Below are 19829 nucleotides of genomic sequence, written 5' to 3' on the forward strand. Positions count from 1 at the left end.
TCTTCCCGGTTCGTTATCACTGCTCTGAGTGACTCCATCTTGATTTGAACCTTTGTAAGTGTTCAAATTTTTTTAGATTTAGAATAGGTCTCACCTAGCCTTCTGGCTTCAGTACCACAAAATAGTGTGGAATAATACCCCTTTTCTTGTTGTAGGAGGGGTAATTTAATTATCACCTGCTGGGAATACAGCTCGTGAATTTTTTCCCATACTGCCTCCTTGTCGGAGGGAGACCTTGGTAAAGCAGCCTTCAGGAGCCTGCGCAGGGGAAACGTCTCGACATTCCAAACTGTACCCCTGGGATACTACTTGTAGGATCCAGGGGTCCTGTACGGTCTCAGCGTCATGCTGAGAGCTTGTCAGAAGGGTTGGAACGCTTCTGTTCCTGGGAATGGGCTGCCTGCTGCAGTCTTCTTCCCTTTCCTCTATCCCTGGGCAGATATGACTCTTATAGGGACGAAAGGACTGAAGCTGAAAAGACGGTGTCTTTTTCTGCAGAGATGTGACTTAGGGTAAAAACTGTGGATTTTCCAGCAGTTGCCGTGGCCACCAGGTCCGATGGACCGACCCCAAATAACTCCTCTTCCTTTATACGGCAATACACCTTTGTGCCGTTTGGAATCTGCATCACCTGACCACTGTCGTGTCCATAAACATCTTCTGGCAGATATGGACATCGCAGTTACTCTTGATGCCAGAGTGCAAATATCCCTCTGTGCATCTCGCATATATAGAAATACATCCTTTAAATGCTCTATAGTCAATAAAATACTGTCCCTGTCAAGGGTATCAATATTTTTAGTCAGGGAATCCGACCAAGCCACCCCAGCTCTGCACATCCAGGCTGAGGCGATCGCTGGTCGCAGTATAACACCAGTATGTGTGTATATACTTTTTATGATATTTTTCCAGCCTCCTGTCAGCTGGCTCCTTGAGGACGGCCCTATCTATAGACGGTACCGCCACTTGTTCTGATAAGCGTGTGAGCGCCTTATCCACCCTAAGGGGTGTTTCCCAACGCGCCCTAACTTCTGGCGGGAAAGGGTATACCGCCCATATTTTCTATCGGGGGGAACCCACGCATCATCACACACTTCATTTAATTTATCTGATTCAGGAAAAACTACGGTAGTTTTTTCACATCCCACATAATACCCTCTTTTGTGGTACTTGTAGTATCAGAAATATGTAACACCTCCTTCATTGCCCTTAACGTGTGGCCCTAATAAGGAATACGTTTGTTTATTCACCGTCGACACTGGATTCAGTGTCCCTGTCTGTGTCTGTGTCGACCGACTAAAGTAAACGGGCGTTTTAAAACCCCTGACGGTGTTTTTGAGACGTCTGGACCGGTACTAATTGTTTGTCGGCCGTCTCATGTCGTCAACCGACCTTGCAGCGTGTTGACATTATCACGTAATTCCCTAAATAAGCCATCCATTCCGGTGTCGACTCCCTAGAGAGTGACATCACCATTACAGGCAATTGCTCCGCCTCCTCACCAACATCGTCCTCATACATGTCGACACACACGTACCGACACACAGCACACACACAGGGAATGCTCTGATAGAGGACAGGACCTACTAGCCCTTTGGAGAGACAGAGGGAGAGTTTGCCAGCACACACCAAAAACGCTATAATTATATAGGGACAACCTTATATAAGTGTTTTCCCTTATAGCATCTTTTTTATATATTTCTAACGCCAAATTAGTGCCCCCCCCCTCTCTGTTTTAACCCTGTTTCTGTAGTGCAGTGCAGGGGAGAGCCTGGGAGCCTTCCCTCCAGCCTTTCTGTGAGGGAAAATGGCGCTGTGTGCTGAGGAGATAGGCCCCGCCCCTTTTTCTGCGGCCTCGTCTCCCGCTCTTAACGGATTCTGGCAGGGGTTAAATATCTCCATATAGCCCCCGGAGGCTATATGTGAGGTATTTTTAGCCAAAAAAGGTTTTCATTTGCCTCCCAGGGCGCCCCCCTCCCAGCGCCCTGCACCCTCAGTGACTGCCGTGTGAAGTGTGCTGAGAGGAAAATGGCGCACAGCTGCAGTGCTGTGCGCTACCTTAAGAAGACTGAGGAGTCTTCTGCCGCCGATTCTGGACCTCTTCTCGTTTCAGCATCTGCAAGGGGGCCGGCGGCGAGGCTCCGGTGACCATCCAGGCTGTACCTGTGATCGTCCCTCTGGAGCTAATGTCCAGTAGCCAAGAAGCCAATCCATCCTGCACGCAGGTGAGTTCACTTCTTCTCCCCTAAGTCCCTCGTTGCAGTGATCCTGTTGCCAGCAGGACTCACTGTAAAATAAAAAACCTAAGCTAAACTTTTCTAAGCAGCTCTTTAGGAGAGCCACCTAGATTGCACCCTTCTCGGCCGGGCACAAAAATCTAACTGAGGCTTGGAGGAGGGTCATAGGGGGAGGAGCCAGTGCACACCACCTGATCCTAAAGCTTTACTTTTTGTGCCCTGTCTCCTGCGGAGCCGCTATTCCCCATGGTCCTTTCAGGAACCCCAGCATCCACTAGGACGATAGAGAAATACGTAATATAGTATATCTTTGTGAAAATCATATATTAGATAAAACCTGACGCACCAAGCCCCCTCAGGTTATAGAATATAGGGATAGCAGGTTGAGTGAAAGACACAAAATGGACACCACTCAGCTATCACATGCACACACAAATAGTCACAGTTTGTACAATGCAGAGGTTATTACGAACAATAATACTGCACTGGACTAGCTTACACAGCTATATAACAAATGATATAACAGTACACAGTAAGAACTGGATGTATATCACAGGGTAATTGTACTAGGAAACCCTGACTAAGTGCACTCTTTCTTACTAACACTGACTAAAATAGGCAGGTAGAATACTTAAGTGTCAGGTAAAGTCACAGCACTGACAACCAGGCGGCTTTACATAGGAGGATTTGCCCAAGCAGTCCCAGGAACAGTGAGCTGAGGGATAATGGCGCCGCAGATACTGACAGGGAGTGAGGAAAAGACAGATATGCAGCTCCACGGCGGGAACACTTGCTAGAAATGGCGCCCTGGGGCTGGGGGAGGGACATCAGGTCTAAGCCTTATACCCTCTGCTGGCAAAACCACCGGGTACTGTGGGCGATATAAGAATTGGTTTAGAGAGAAAACCTGACCTGCGCACATGCCATGGTGATCTAGTGGGATCGCCTGTATCCACAGTGTCCACCGCCAGCGCGTGCGCGGCCCGCCTCCCACTGACCGCACCGGATCGCGATAAAGACCGGGTCCCGCAAGCGGGACCCACTTACCACCTCCCAAAGCGCGGCCACGCAATCCTGGAGAGCCCCAGCCGTGTGTGTCTAACGTGAAGAAAACCGGAGCCTCCGCTGTAGGTACCCGGCAACCAGGGCTCGGGAGTGTACAGCGCTGCTTGAGAGAGCTGGAGCTGCAGCAAGACATATACCACCACTGCTGCCCTTGAAGTCTTCACTTTTTACCTCATAATAAGCTTTTCTGAGGGCTGCCTGGAGCAGCCCCTCTGTTCAGTGCCTGCTTACTGCAGAACCAACTTACAAAACTGAGCTCCTGTGCAGGGAGGCAGGGTTATAGAGGAGGCGGTGCTGTGCATTCTGGGAACAGTCAAAGCTTTGAGCCTGTTGGTGCCTCGGATCAAGATCCTACTCTACACCCCATTGTCCAATCCTTGTGGAGCCCAGTGTACCCCGCAGCAGAAATACACTATATAATGGGCTTAAATTCTGTCTTCACAGTTGTGCCCCCTCCCTCCTAGATCTTAGAGGCAGCTACAGAGACATAGGGCCGGTCCCACTTGCCTCCAATCCACCCACAGCCCACCTACAAGCCAATCTGCCCCGCCCATGTCCCTCCTTACAGCCCCACCCCTTGGAGGTGATGCCCAAGCTTCTTCCCCCCCCCCCAGCTGTCTTCCCTCCTCTCCCTGTATTACCAGCACCCCCCCTGCTCTCAGTGGTTGCTGCGGAGGGACTATTTCTCCTGTCCACAGTGTGGGGTGACCACTGAGAAACAGGGAGCTCTGTGGAGACTAGAGCACTCCTGTGCCTGCAAACCTTGGCTATGTGTGATGATGGGGATGCAGAGGAGATGAATACAGGATGCTGCTGCTGTGTCAAACTGAGGGGCCAGCCCCTGGCGGCTATAGGAGGGCCCTGCAAACATTATTGCACAGTAGGTCGGAGCAGAAAAGTAACAGGGGGTTCATTTCTCAACGAGTGATAGAACTCATTGTGGATGATAAAACTCGTTCCATATGATAACTGGTGCTCCAGCCAATCAGCTCCTGTCACGTGTTTGAAAAATGACAGTTGGGAGCCGATTGGCTGGAGAACAAGCTATCATACGGAACAAGTTTGATTACTCGTTGATAGCAGATGAACCAGTGCAGTCATGTGAAGGTTTTGTTGCAGTGATGTGTACCGGTATTTTATTAGACAGTGTTAGAGCGCATCTAAGCCTCTACAAGTCTAGGCCTGTCCTTCTCACTTGGATTACACTGGCTGGGAAGAGAGAGCTGCGGCTCATGGTCATGCGGTTTACAATACAGAAGATTCTTTCAGTTACCTGTCGGGTGTGACCTTGGACTTTACGTAACGGATACTGTTCTGCTGCTCCAGTTGCCAACTGTACTGATCCACTTTGTCTTGAAATGTTTCGGACACAGATCCAAAATAAAGATCTGGGCGGAGGACGGCAAGGCAAGGATCAGGCAGAGGGGACGATCTTTTCATATACTTGTTCCGCGTCTTCTGGTCCAGGGCGTACCAACTCTCTACCAGCTGCAAGAACCAGGGTATAACATTCACATGCTACAGCCTACAGTGGTCAGCCCGATTACATATCAAATGGAAAACTTTGGTTTCTTGGTGTGAAACGCAGGGGCTCACTTACTTCAGCATGCAGCCATTTCAATGTGACTGCAACTATGCTTGGCCTGCTTCTGCAGGGCAGACTCTGTGTATGTAATGTGGAAGTATGGCCAGATACAGCGGGAGATGTATCAGAGCTTGGGGAGGGATAAAGCGGAGAGACAGAAAAGTATCGACCAATCAGCTTTTGCCATTTTTCAAACACAGCTTGTAAAGTGACAGGTGATTGGTTGGTACTTCTCTCTCCATTTTAATCTCTCGCCAAGCTGTGATACCTCCTCCCCGTAATCTCAACAACTTCATCAAGTTTGCAACTGCAATTCTGTTAAATGTCTGACTAGATTATAATAAAGTACCGGCACATTTTGGCTCTGTCGACTGCAGGACGATCCCGTACAAAAGACCAGTGCAGTTGCCAAAGAAGCCGGTCTGGTGGGTTTAGAAGAAGGTGTTTTGTATGAGGGACTGAGGACATAAAGACAACCTTATTGTCTTTCAGCCCATAATGGCATGGGAGTAAATATAGGAGACAATGGAAGACAGTCGCCTCCGGGTGTCAAGCCTGAAGGGGGCGACACAACAACTTTCTCGCCTCCTAGAATGAACTTACACCCCGACATATTGGTGAACATTTGTGTTGTGTGGTGAAAAAATTGAGTAAAAATGACAAAACTTAGTCGTCCCTCAACCATAAACTACACATGACTTCATTAATGACGCAACAATAAAACACCCACAATGCACTGGAGACCGGGCAGGGCCTAGATACACCAGCCACAGGCAGTAGACTCCTGGAATCCCATCACCTCACATTTATTAGGGACAGCATCCAAACCCATCGGACCTCCGGGATAGCCTGTGCATCAGACCTACAACCTGCTCTCAATGGTGTATCCCAATTACAAAGTGATGAGTAACTAGGAACACAGAACATTACAATCAGGAGAGCCACTAACCTGATTCACTGCCTGTTCTCGGCCGTGCTCATAGCCCCCATCGGGACATCTTGCTCTGGCAGCAGCCAGTTTCTTTTGGGAATAGGACAAGAAGGCACCCAGCCTTTGGGAAGGCGCAGGGTGCTTTGACCGCCACTTCCTGATGGCCTGGCTGTGCAGGCTTGCTTGCTCAGAATCCATCTTGGACAGCACCTCGTCCAAATGCTTGGACTGCTTTATAGCCTGCCGGAGAGAGAGCATGGGTTTAGGCTTGTAAGTAGCACTTGATGAAAGACTTGTCTTACATAAGGTCTGCTTATGTACAGACAGACGCTACAGGTCTGCAACCAGGGGCCGGGTGCTTTGCTGTCCGAGGTGGCCGGAGCTGCGGGTTGCCGGCCGAACTCTAACGTTTTTTTAAAGGGGCAATCATTTACAAGGCGAAATGTTAAAGTTTGTCCGGCCACCCGCAGCTCTGGCCAAGTTGGACAGCATTACTGTACATCCGGCCCCAGGTGTCCATAGACAGCAGCCAGTAACCACACACAGCACTACCATCATTAATTCTGACCTAACAAGATCCATGTGACAACTGGTCAGGTCTCTCTATTTCTTAATGCAGATATTTAAATAAACAAAAACTGAAGAAACCCCCACAAACCCCTACTATTCATGTGTCACCTGCCTACATCAAGAACATAGGGACATACCAGAACTTCAGAGGGTCAAATCGTGGCCAGCCTTATTATGTAAGGGAACAGTGGGGTTTGGTTATTTAAATACTAATAGTTTTGTACCTGCCCTACAATGGGGTATGGGTCGTTGGGTCGACCCAACTTAGGTCGACCACTGAAGGTCAACATTGTCATTAGGTCGACATGCACTAGGTGGACATGGGCGTTAGGTCGACATGTGAAAAGGTCGACATGAGTTTTTGGCGTTGTTTTCTCCGTAAAGTGACAGGGAACCCCAATTAGTGCACCGTGTCCCCTTGCATGGCTCACCATGCTTCGGGCAAGGTCCTTAGTCCACGTTGATTGTTAAATATGAAAAAAATCCCCATTTTTTTTAAAATGTGAAAAATTCATGTCGACCTGTTGACCTATCGCACGTCAACCTAAGTTGGGTCGACCTAACGACCGTATCCCCTCCATCCTATGTCCTACATCTCCACTATGTCCCGCTTACTTCCAACCCTGTTATACTTACTGTACTCTCCCTGTATATCACCCAACTGTGTGGGCCCTGGCTCCCTCTGCACGTCTAAAGGCCCGTACACACTGGGCGATATATCGCGGGTCCGTTGGCCAGTGTGTACGGCCGATACGTCTGTGAACTTCGTCGTTCACACACGTAACGCGTCGGCCCGCAGCACAGCCGACGGCCAATATATCTACAGATATATTGGCGCGTCGCTGTGTGTGTACGCTCGGACGGCCGACCGCCTGTACACATGCTGCGGCGGGCGGCGGTGATTGACAATTGAACTGGGCGGGCGTGTGTACACGCCCACCCAGTTCATGACGTCAGTCCCTGACGGATTGGGCAGTGTGCATGCTCAACACACTGCCCGATCCGTCTATAGACATATCTGCAGATATATATTTCAGTGTGTACCCGCCTTAAGACAAGACAAAGTTGAATGTATATATTTTATATGATATTAGAGTCTATGTACTTGGATGGAGAGATAAAGTGGACAGAGATAAAGTACCAGCCAATCAGCTCCTGTAATTTTTTAAACGCAGCCCGTGACATGGCAGTTAGGAGCGGATTGGCTGGTACTTTATCGCCATCCACATAGTCTATATCCAAGGCTTAGTACATAGACCCTATAATTGAATATCATTTTGGACACGCACATAAGTAAAGGCCCACACACACTAGGTGGATTCTCATTTTGCCTGTTTTGAGCTCAAAGTCGCCTAGTGTGTATGCCCCAGCGACGGAAGACGAGAGATGATGTGCGCTCCCGCATAATCGCCAGCGAGGTGGTCCGTCGTCTCGTTTTTCCAGTGTTAAAAATGCTCATTTTTCATCCATCATCGCTCAGTGTGTACGGCGCGAGCGATGATGGATGAAAGACAAACGATTTTCGGCACTGTGGCCCCACCCTGCTCTCCTACGATCTTTATAGATTGGGGCTAATGAAAGGAATAACCAAAAATTAACGCTGGGCATACATTGTTTGATAAAATGTCCGACAGTCTGAACCAGATGATATGGTCATGTGCTGCGAGAGATCTCACAGTGTATGGCTGCACATTCTTCCCCTGTGAAGGAAGAGCGGAAAGGACACTCAGACTACAGCAGCGCATATAGGTATATGCAATTGCGGTCGAATTCCCGAAAATGTCGAAAAACGGGACATTTTCGCCCCCCAAAAAAATTCGACAATGCAATACAGTACTTTTCGCCAAAAATCGGCCATTCCAAATTCGACTTTTTGAAATTCGACATTTTTGCAATGGTACAAATGCGGCAATTCAACAAAAGTATATTCAATTGAAGATTGTAAATTCAACAACAGTGCTTTTAGACAGTAAATTCGTCATTTTCAATCCACCACACTTTGCTGGCGGAATCTAATAAAAAAATGTAAAAACATGTTTTTTTTTGTGTGTTTTTTTATTGGTAATAGCATATCTATTTATATTACAAGGGATTAGGTACTTGGTTTGTCTATTTAGGAGGCACAAGTATTATTTATAGATTTTTTTAAATATATATATATTTTTTTTAATGGAATGGGGTTAAATTCAGGAAAAAAATGCGTGGGGTCCCCCCTCCTAAGCATAACCAGCCTCGGGCTCTTTGAGCCGGTCCTGGTTGACAAAATACGGGGGAAAAATTACAGGGGATCCCCCGTATTTTAACAACCAGCACTGGGCTCTGCGCCTGGTTCTGGTGCCAAAAATACGGGGGACAAAAAGAGTAGGGGTCCCCCGTATTTTTTGTACCAGCACCGGGCTCCACTAGCTGGACAGATAATGCCACAGCCGGGGGTCACTTTTATACAGCGCCCTGCGGCCGTGCCATTAAATATCCAACTAGTCACCCCTGGCCGGGGAACACTGGAGGAGTGGGGACCCCTTCAATCAAGGGGTCCCCCCCCAGCCACCCAAGGGCCAGGGGTGAAGCCCGAGGCTGTCCCCCCCCATCCAAGGGCTGCGGATGGGGGGCTGATAGCCTTGAGTAAAATGTAAGAATATTGTTTTTTGCAGAATAACTACAAGTCCCAGCAAGCCTCCCCAGCAAGCTGGTACTTGGAAAATCACAAGTACCAGCATGCGGGGGGGAAACGGGCACACTGGTACCTGTAGTTCTACTGCAAAAAAAATTACCCAAATAAAAACAAGACACAGACACCGTGAAAGTATAACTTTATTACATACATGCAGACACACATACTTACCTATGTTGACACGCCGACTCTGGCCTCGTCTCCAATGTCGACGTCCGGGGTACCTGAAAATAAAATTATACTCACCTGATCCAGTGTCCTGGTCTTTTATTATAATCCACGTACTTGGCCAAATCAAACAAACCGCATTAACCCGAACCAGACGGACTGAAAGGGGTTTGCACATGGGACCCCTTTTCCCGAATGCAGAGACCCCGTCACAGAAACGTCACTTCGTGGCACTCTACTGATTGGCTTTGCGCGGCTGAGCTGGCAGACAGCGCATCGCACAGCTCCCTCCATTAGTTTAAATGGTGGGAACTTTGCGGTCAGCGGTGGGGTTACCCGCGGTCAGCCGCTGACCGCAAAGTTCCCACCATTGAAGATAATGGAGGGGGCTGTGCGATGCGCGTCTGACAGCTCCGACGCGCATACAACCAATCAGGAGAGTGCCACGACGTGGCGCTACCTGATTGGCTGAAGAGACTCTCTGTGACAGGAGTCACGGGGGGTCTCTGCATTCGGGGAAAGGGGTCCCATGTTTTTTTTACCGTTTTTTGACCATTTTAAAAAAATCGGTTTAAAATCCGTCAAATCGGCCGTTTTTCAACAGCGGGACTGACGAATACGTTTTTTATTGAATATGTCGAATTCCGGCACCCACCTGCCGAAATTCGACGGTCGAATTGTGTCGAATTAAAATACGGGCGGAAAATTGCCTCAATTCGCCCGCAATTGCATATACCCCATAGACTGACAGATGCGCCCAACAAATAATCGGATCAGTCAGGCACGTTGAAAGATTCCTCATGTCCGACAGTCCAATCATCGCTGACTGGTTGTGGCCATACACTATGTAATTATCGGCCCGATCCACCGACACGACGGATTTAGCCAGTCCCACTGCATCTGCAGCAAGTCTCTGCGCTGTAGATAAGGGGAAAAAACATCCTTTTACTGCAGCGTCCTATCTCCTGCTGCCAGTCCGCCTGCCCACTCCGGCATCAACAATCCCCACTCCCTAGCCGCAGCGCAGGTGGAACAAAAGCTGCTGCGGCCACCGGCATAGATGTGTATGAAAGCGGTGCAGCGCAAGGCTTTCATAGCCCTCCCTGCGCCGCATACTCTCTGAGCCCCGGAGCCTCCTCTCTGCGTGATGTCACAGAAGTGCCTCCCATCCACAGCCGTGCCCAGATCCCCAGAGGCCCCAACTCCGCAACACAGCACCTGGGCTGCCGGCCTAAGAGCCCCGAGATGGCTAATGTAACGGATAGAGTGGGTGATATGGCGGAGGGTAATGTCTGGATGCTGAATCAATGTAAAAGGCGACAGTGCTGTGCAGTGCAGTGGGTGTGCGCTCACCTTTTACATTGATTCAACCAGTCAGTCAGTTCTGCCAGCCAGTCACTATTGTTAGCGCCGATGTCCCAACGCGCAGCATTACAGGGAAGTAGACGCACTAAATAAACTACAGCTCCCAGCAGCCCTTAGCACCGAAGCATTCCGGCGCTAAGGGCTGCTGGGAGCTGTAGTTTATTGAGTGCATCTTCTTCCCTGTAATGCGGCGCGTTGGGACACCAGCGCTAACAATAGTGACTGGCTGCTTGGCTGCTGTGCGAGACTCCGGGAGAGCCACTGCCAAAGGGAGGACAGCAGCTTAGCTGATTAAAGGAGGAGAAGCAGGAGAAACATTACCCGCCCCTCCCCCCACTCCAGGCCCCATCCGCGGCACTCCCTCCAGCACCCGTGGTGGCTCCGGACCACCTCCCCCCACCCACAGTACCACCAGACCCGTCCCTCTCCCACCCGCAGCATCCCCGCACTCGCCCCTCTTCCACCTGCTGTGGCTCCGGACACCCACCTTTCCCCTCCCCCCCCCCCCACGGCACCCCCAGATCCCATCCACGTCTCCCCCGCTCCCACCACTCCCCCAACCACAGCACCTACTTGGTGATTCATCAGGCCCTGCTTGCGCTGTTCACACCGTTTCAAGGGGCTTTGACCCCTTAACCATTGCACGCCCTTTGTCCATGCAATATTTAACCACTCACACAATTATTATTGGAGATAATACAATAATAATAAAAATATTACACGCCATAAGGGTGTGCAAGGGTTAAGGGGGCCTAATATATATATATATATATATATATATATATATATATATATATATATATACACATATATACATACATACATAAACAGGTGACTTATCCAGAAAGTGATGTAAACCAGTTCCACTTATATGAACCAAGTTAATGAGTAACCAGTAAGGTTAACAAGTGATTAATCACTATTAGCTCTGTGAACTCTTGTGATCCCGAAGTCTAACGTAATGACAATACACCTGAAGCATTATATATATAACGCATGGGTTTTCCACTGATCGATACAGGAGCAGGTACCGACTGTAACAGGATCACACAGAGCTCCCGGACTCCAGCACTATCTAAATCCTACACTTGTCAGAATAGATTTTTAAATGATTCCAAAGGTTAAGATGCGCAGAGGCACAGAGCTGACAGCACAGAATCTCTATAGCAAACATCATAAATTCCTGGTGTAAAGATTGGTTTATGACCTTGGTGGGTCAGTGCACTGGCTGTATCTCCCAGCACCATATGCTGCACAGTACACAATGTATGCCCCTTTATGACAGCAATGACAAATAGTAACCAGGAGACCAGTGTACACACTGCCTGCACCCTTCCTCTTATCACTGGCCCCACAGACTTTTTTGCTGTACACATGTATACAGAATCTTTATTGGATTTTTCTTAGAAACGCAGTTGAATGTATTTGTCAGTATATATATATATATATATATATATATATATATATAACACTCTCCTTGGTCTGGCACTCCTCTTTCCCGCAGGGAATCTGCTCCGGTGCCCTCCTTAAGCACGATAGCTTTGGATATGGAAAATGGAAGGCGGCACTCAGGAGACTTTCTTGAAAGTAGAAAACGTGCTTTTAATGTGTAACGTTTCGGGAGACGTACTCCCTTCTTCAAGACACAGCAATACAAGTGATCACAGTGATAAAACAAACTTAAATACCTTACCAGTTCCTGGCTCGGCCACCTCCGTCACGGCCAGCGGCGTCCCGACCTCCGGAGCCCGCACTTCCGGTTTCGGCAGTACCCGCCCCTTCCGGATGACGTTGCTCCGTTGCCGGGCGACGCAGCCGCGGGGAGGACCCACACGAGCAGGGAACCTGTATAGTCATGGCAACGTGTTGCCATGACAACAGAAAGAAAATACATAAATATAGCAAACTGTGCAAATCGGACCACTTGCGTGGATATAGCAATGCATAAATATTTAAAAGACACATCCAATGCCAGAAAGGCACACAGTGCTGTGCACAATAGATAATGTGTAGAACATGTTATGCTCCGTAAAAATCTGTGATCTAAAGCTAATCTCACCTAAAGAATACATACTGACATAATTAAGTGAAAAGTTAAAAACATAAAGACACATACTGCTGTCAATTGTTATGTCTAATCTTGAAGGGTACATATACAGCAGACTACCATACAGATCTACAACTATATAAACTCTACCCTCGTCAGTCAGCCAGCAGTTGGAGGGGGAAACCACTACCTCTCTCACAGGTACGTGGGTCCCCATGTATACAACTGTTTGGAACTTATTAGTGATTCCAGTGCTATAACTTAGATGCACTGTCTACTAAGTTCTGAGTAACCCTTCACGTGTTACTGGGGGAATGCGTACTCTATTAACCATACTCAACCTTGCATCTATATCCTGCCTCAAAGAAAGCAATTTAGGCTTAAATATTCATTTAGACCACGAGGGTGGATCGTGTCTAATTTGTGGATCCATCTTGCCTCCAGTTGCAACAATTTTTTTGCTCGGTTGCCACCTCGGATGGAATCAGGAACCTGGTCCACTATCTTGTAGCGGACGGAGGCAAGGCTGTGACGCATCTGCGCAAAATGTCGTGCCACAGGTTGTTCGCTGCTCCCTGACACCAGAGCTGCCCTGATCGCCGATCTGTGTTGGGCCATCCGCTCTTTAAATAAACATTGGGTCTTGCCCACATAATAAAGGCTGCAAGGACAGATCAAGACGTAAATTACAAACATGGAGCTGCATGTCAATGGTTTGGGGATCTTCAACTTCTTCCCAGTATGTGGGTGTGAGATGGAGTCCCCTGTTAACATGTAGCTACATATCCTTACTATCCTCAAAGAACGTTCTTTGAGGATAGTAAGACAGCCAGGTCCATTTTTCTATATACCCGGTATATAGACGACCTGTTGTTGTTTTGGATCGGAGACGAGGGAGTCTTGGTCAAATTAATAGAGGAACATAACAACTCCTCTAGCCCGATCAAGTTCACCTTGTCCACACACAGGTCAGAAATATGCTTCTTGGACACTAAAATCCTGGTGCGAGGAGGTGAGCTGCACACCACACTATACTCAAAGCCCACGGATCGCAATACACTCCTCAGATATGACAGCTTCCATCCCCCAGCTTTAATCCAGGGTTTGCCGTATTCTCAATTCCTCAGGGTGTGCAGAATCACCAGCGACCCTGAGGAGCTGGAGACACAGTTAGAAATTATGACGAACAAATTCTCACAGAGGGGCTACCCGCTTAGTCTTTTGAAGAATGCACGCGCCAGGGCTTTGTCCCTTAGTAGACAGGAACTGTTACAGGTTAAAGTCCCTGTGTCCTCTGCTTCTAAAATTGCCTGGGTAAACCAGTTCAATACTTCTAGCAGAAGGACCAACAAGAAAATTAAGCAACTATGGCCGATGATTACTTCAGACCCCAATTTAGCAAGCTTAAAGAATAGCCGAATAATGCCTTGCTACACTCGTAGCTCTAACATTAAAGATCTTGTAGTTAAGAATGATGTGATGGGCTTTACAAGGATACGGCCCACCACACATTTCTTGACACGCAAAGTAGGCTGCTTTAAATGCTTGGGCTGCACTACATGTAGCTACATGTTAACAGGGGACTCCATCTCACACCCACATACTGGGAAGAAGTTGAAGATCCCCAAACCATTGACATGCAGCTCCATGTTTGTAATTTACGTCTTGATCTGTCCTTGCAGCCTTTATTATGTGGGCAAGACCCAATGTTTATTTAAAGAGCGGATGGCCCAACACAGATGGGCGATAAGGGCAGCTCTGGTGTCAGGGAGCAGCGAACAACCTGTGGCACGACATTTTGCGCAGATGCGTCACAGCCTTGCCTCCGTCCGCTACAAGATAGTGGACCAGGTTCCTGATTCCATCCGAGGTGGCAACCGAGCAAAAAAATTGTTGCAACTGGAGGCAAGATGGATCCACAAATTAGACACGATCCACCCTCGTGGTCTAAATGAATATTTAAGCCTAAATTGCTTTCTTTGAGGCAGGATATAGATGCAAGGTTGAGTATGGTTAATAGAGTACGCATTCCCCCAGTAACACGTGAAGGGTTACTCAGAACTTAGTAGACAGTGCATCTAAGTTAGAGCACTGGAATCACTAATAAGTTCCAAACAGTTGTATACATGGGGACCCACGTACCTGTGAGAGAGGTAGTGGTTTCCCCCTCCAACTGCTGGCTGACTGACGAGGGTAGAGTTTATATAGTTGTAGCTCTGTATGGTAGTCTGCTGTATATGTACCCTTCAAGATTAGACATAACAATTGACAGCAGTATGTGTCTTTATGTTTTTAACTTTTCACTTAATTATGTCAGTATGTATTCTTTAGGTGAGATTAGCTTTAGATCACAGATTTTTACGGAGCATAACATGTTCTTCACATTATCTATTGTGCACAGCACTGTGTGCCTTTCTGGCATTGGATGTGTCTTTTAAATATTTATGCATTGCTATATCCACGCAAGTGGTCCGATTTGCACAGTTTGCTATATTTATGTATTTTCTTTCTGTTGTCATGGCAACACGTTGCCATGACTATACAGGTTCCCTGCTCGTGTGGGTCCTTCCCGCGGCTGCGTCGCCCGGCAACGGAGCAACGTCATCCGGAAGGGGCGGGTACTGCCGAAACCGGAAGTGCGGGCTCCGGAGGTCGGGACGCCGCTGGCCGTGACGGAGGTGGCCGAGCCAGGAACTGGTAAGGTATTTAAGTTTGTTTTATCACTGTGATCACTTGTATTGCTGTGTCTTGAAGAAGGGAGTACGTCTCCCGAAACGTTACACATTAAAAGCACGTTTTCTACTTTCAAGAAAGTCTCCTGAGTGCCGCCTTCCATTTTCCATATATATATATATATATATATATATATGTATTCACACACACACACACACACACACACACACACACTATATATAATAAGAATTTACTCACCGGTATTTCTATTTCTCATAGTCCGTAGTGGATGCTGGGGACTCCGTAAGGACCATTGGGATTAGTGGCTCTGCAGGAGACTGGGCACAACTATAAAGAAAGCTTTTAGACTACTGGTGTGCACTGGCTCCTCCCACTAAGACTCTCCTCCAGACTTCAGTTAGGATACTGTGCCCGGAAGAGCTGACACAATTAGGAAGGATTTTGAATCCCGGGTAAGACTCATACCAGCCACACCAATCACACCGTATAACTCGTGATACTATACCCAGTTAACAGTATGAACATAATAGAGCCTCTCAACAGATGGCTCAACAATAACCCTTTAATTAAGCAATAACTATATACAAGTATTGCAGACAATCCGCACTTGGGATGGGCGCCCAGCATCCACTACGGACTATGAGAAATAGAATTACCGGTGAGTAAATTCTTATTTTCTCTAACGTCCTAAGTGGATGCTGGGGACTCCGTAAGGACCATGGGTATTATACCAAAGCTCCCAAACGGGCGGGAGAGTGCGGATGACTCTGCAGCACCGAATGAGAGAACTCAAGGTCCTCCTCAGCCAGGGTATCAAATTTGTAGAATTTTGCAAACGTGTTTGCCCCTGACCAAGTTGCAGCTCGGCAAAGTTGAAGAGCCGATACCCCTCGGGCAGCCGCCCAAGAAGAGCCCACTTTCCTCGTGGAATGGGCTTTTACTGATTTTGGATGCGGCAGTCCAGCTGCAGAATGTGCAAGCTGAATCGTACTACAGATCCAGCGAGCAATAGTCTGCTTTGAAGCGGGTGCACCCAACTTGTTGGGCGCATACAGGATGAAGAGCGAGTCAGTCTTTCTGACTCCAGCTGTCCTGGAAACATACATTTTTAGGGCCCTGACTACATCCAACAACTTGGAAGCCTCCAAGTCATTTGTAGCCGCAGGCACCACGATAGGTTGGTTCAGATGAAAAGCTGATACCACTTTGGGGAGAAACTGGGGACGAGTCCTCAATTCTGCCCTATCCATATGGAAAATCAGATAAGGGCTTCTACATGACAAAGCCGCCAATTCTGAAACACGCCTGGCCGACGCCAAGGCCAACAACATGACCACTTTCCACGTGAGATATTTCAAATCCACGGTTTTCAGTGGCTCAAACCAATGTGACTTTAGGAAATCCAACACCACGTTGAGATCCCAAGGTGCCACTGGAGGCACAAAAGGCAGCACTCCCTTAACAAAAGTCTGAACTTCAGGTAGTGAAGCCAATTCTCTCTGGAAGAAAATCCATAGAGCCGAAATCTGGACCTTAATGGAACCCAATTTAAGGCCCATAGTCACCCCTGACTGTAGGAACTGCAGGAACCGGCCCAGCTGAAACTCTTCCGTTGGAGCCTTCCTGGCCTCACACCACGCAACATATTTTCGCCATATGCAGTGATAATGGTTTGCGGTTACTTCTTTCCTAGCTTTTATCAGCGTAGGAATGACTTCCTCCGGAATGCCCTTTTCCTTCAGGATCCGGTGTTCAACCGCCATGCCGTCAAACGCAGCCGCGGTAAGTCTTGGAACAGACAGGGCCCCTGCTGCAGCAGGTCTTGTCTGAGCGGTAGAGACCATGGGTCCTTTGACATCATTTCTTGAAGTTCCGGATACCACGCTCTTCTTGGCCAATCCGGAACAATGAGTATAGTTCTTACTCCTCTTCTCATTATTATCCTCAGTACCTTTGGTATGAGAGGAAGAGGAGGGAACACATAAACCGATCGGTACACCCACGGTGTTACCAGAGCGTCCACAGCTATCGCCTGCGGGTCTCTTGACCTGGCGCAATATTTTTCTAGCTTTTTGTTTAGGCGGGACGCCATCATGTCCACCTGTGGTTTTTCCCACTGGTTTACAATCATTTGAAAGACTTCTGGATGAAGTCCCCACTCTCCCGGGTGGAGGTCGTGCCTGCTGAGGAAGTCTGCTTCCCAGTTGTCCACTCCCGGAATGAACACTGCTGACAGTGCTAACACGTGATTTTCCGCCCATCGGAGAATCCTTGTGGCTTCTGCCATCGCCGTCCTGCTTCTCGTGCCGCCCTGTCGATTTACATGGGCGACCGCCGTGATGTTGTCTGACTGGATCAGTACCGGCTGGTTTTGAAGCAGGGGTTTTGCCTGACTTAGGGCATTGTAAATGGCCCTTAGTTCCAGAATATTTATGTGCAGGGAAGTCTCCTGACTTGACCATAGTCCTTGGAAGTTTCTTCCCAGTGTGACTGCTCCCCGGCCTCGAAGGCTGGCATCCATGGTCACCAGGACCCAGTCCTGTATGCCGAATCTGCGGCCCTCTTGAAGATGAGCACTCTGCAGCCACCACAGCAGAGACACCCTTGTCCTTGGAGACAGGGTTATCAGACGATGCATCTGAAGATGCGATCCGGACCACTTGTCCAACAGGTCCCACTGAAAGGTTCTTGCATGAAACCTGCCGAATGGAATCGCTTCGTAGGAAGCTACCATTTTTCCCAGGATCCGCGTGCAATGATGCACCGACACCTGTTTTGGTTTTAGGAGGCCTCTGACTAGAGATGACAGCTCCTTGGCCTTCTGCTCCGGGAGAAGCACTTTTCTCTGTTCTGTGTCCAGAACCATCCCTAGGAACAGCAGGCGTGTCGTAGGGATCAGCTGAGACTTTGGAATATTTAGAATCCAGCCGTGCTGTTGTAGCACTTTCCGAGATAGTGCTACCCCTACCAACAACTGCTCTCTGGACCTCGCCTTTATCAGGAGATCGTCCACGTATGGGATAATTAAAGCTCCCTTCCTTCGAAGGAGTATCATCATTTCCGCCATTACTTTGGTAAAGACCCTCGGAGCCGTGCAGAGACCGAACGGCAACGTCTGGAATTGGTAATGACAATCTTGTACCACAAACCTGAGGTACTCCTGGTGAGGATGGTAAATGGGGACATGTAGGTAAGCATCCTTGATGTCCAGCGATACCATGTAGTCTCCCTCGTCCAGGCTTGCAATAACCGCCCTGAGCGATTCCATCTTGAACTTGAATTTTTTTATATATGTGTTCAAGGATTTCAAATTTAAAATGGGTCTCACCGAACCGTCCGGTTTCGGTACCACAAACATTGTGGAATAGTAACCCCTTCCTTGTTGAAGTAGGGGTACCTTTACTATCACTTGTTGTGAATACAGCTTTTGAATTGCCTGTAACCCTGCCTCATTGCCTGAGGGAGTGGTTGGCAGGGCAGATTTGAGGAAACGGCGGGGGGGGGGGGAGACGTCTCGAATTCCAGTTTGTACCCCTGAGATACTACTTGAAGGATCCAGGGATCCACCCGTGAGCGAGCCCACTGATTGCTGAAATTTTTGAGACAGGCCCCCACCGTACCTGGCTCCGCCTGTGGAGCCCCAGCGTCATGCTGTGGACTTAGAGCAGGCATGTCCAAACTGCGGCCCTCCAGCTGTTGAGAAACTACACATTCCAGCATGCCCTGACACAGTTTTACTGTCAGAGAATGCTAAAGCTGTGTCAGGGCATGCTGGGATGTGTAGTTTCTCAACAGCTGGAGGGCCGCAGTTTGGACATGCCTGACTTAGAGGAAGCGGGGGAGGACTTTTGCTCCTGGGAACTGGCTGTATGCTGCAGCTTTTTCCCTCTACCTCTGCCTCTGGGCAGAAAGGACGCGCCTTTAACCCACTTGCCCCTATTGGGCCGAAAGGACTGTACCTGATAATACGGTGCTTTCTTTGGTTGTGAGGGAACATGGGGTAAAAATGTAGACTTCCCAGCTGTTGCTGTGGAAACGAGGTCCGAGAGACCATCCCCGAACAATTCCTCACCCTTATAAGGCAGAACTTCCATGTGTCGTTTGGAATCTGCATCACCTGTCCACTGTCGAGTCCATAACCCTCTCCTGGCAGAAATGGACATTGCACTAATTTTGGATGCCAGCCGGCAAATATCCCTCTGTGCATCCCTCATGTAAAAAAGTGCGTCTTTTATATGCTCTATGTTTAGCAAAATAGTGTCCCTGTCTAGGGTATCTATATTTTCTGACAGGGAATCTGACCACGCAGCAGCAGCACTGCACATCCAGGCTGAAGCAATAGCCGGTCTCAGTATAACAACTGTGTGTGTATATATAGATTTCAGGATAGCCTCCTGCTTTCTATCAGCAGATTCCTTCAGGGCGGCCGTATCCGGAGACGGTAGTGCCACCTTGACAAGCGTGTGAGCGCTTTATCCACCCTAGGGGATGTCTCC

General features: G+C 48.5%; 1 protein-coding gene across 1 annotated transcript in view; it reads right to left on the bottom strand.

Moving 5' to 3' along the window:
- Positions 1-19829, bottom strand: part of POLR1A (RNA polymerase I subunit A) — a 298145-nt gene that overhangs the window by 143922 nt on the left and 134394 nt on the right. The window contains exons 23-24 of the mRNA XM_063924980.1: positions 5837-6058; positions 4576-4790 (exon numbers count right to left, since the gene is read on the bottom strand). Of these exons, the coding sequence (XP_063781050.1) occupies positions 4576-4790; positions 5837-6058 (437 nt within the window). The remainder of the gene's footprint in view (positions 1-4575; positions 4791-5836; positions 6059-19829) is intronic.

Source organism: Pseudophryne corroboree, chromosome 1, assembly GCF_028390025.1.
Source record: "Pseudophryne corroboree isolate aPseCor3 chromosome 1, aPseCor3.hap2, whole genome shotgun sequence".
Classification (NCBI taxonomy): domain Eukaryota; kingdom Metazoa; phylum Chordata; class Amphibia; order Anura; family Myobatrachidae; genus Pseudophryne; species Pseudophryne corroboree.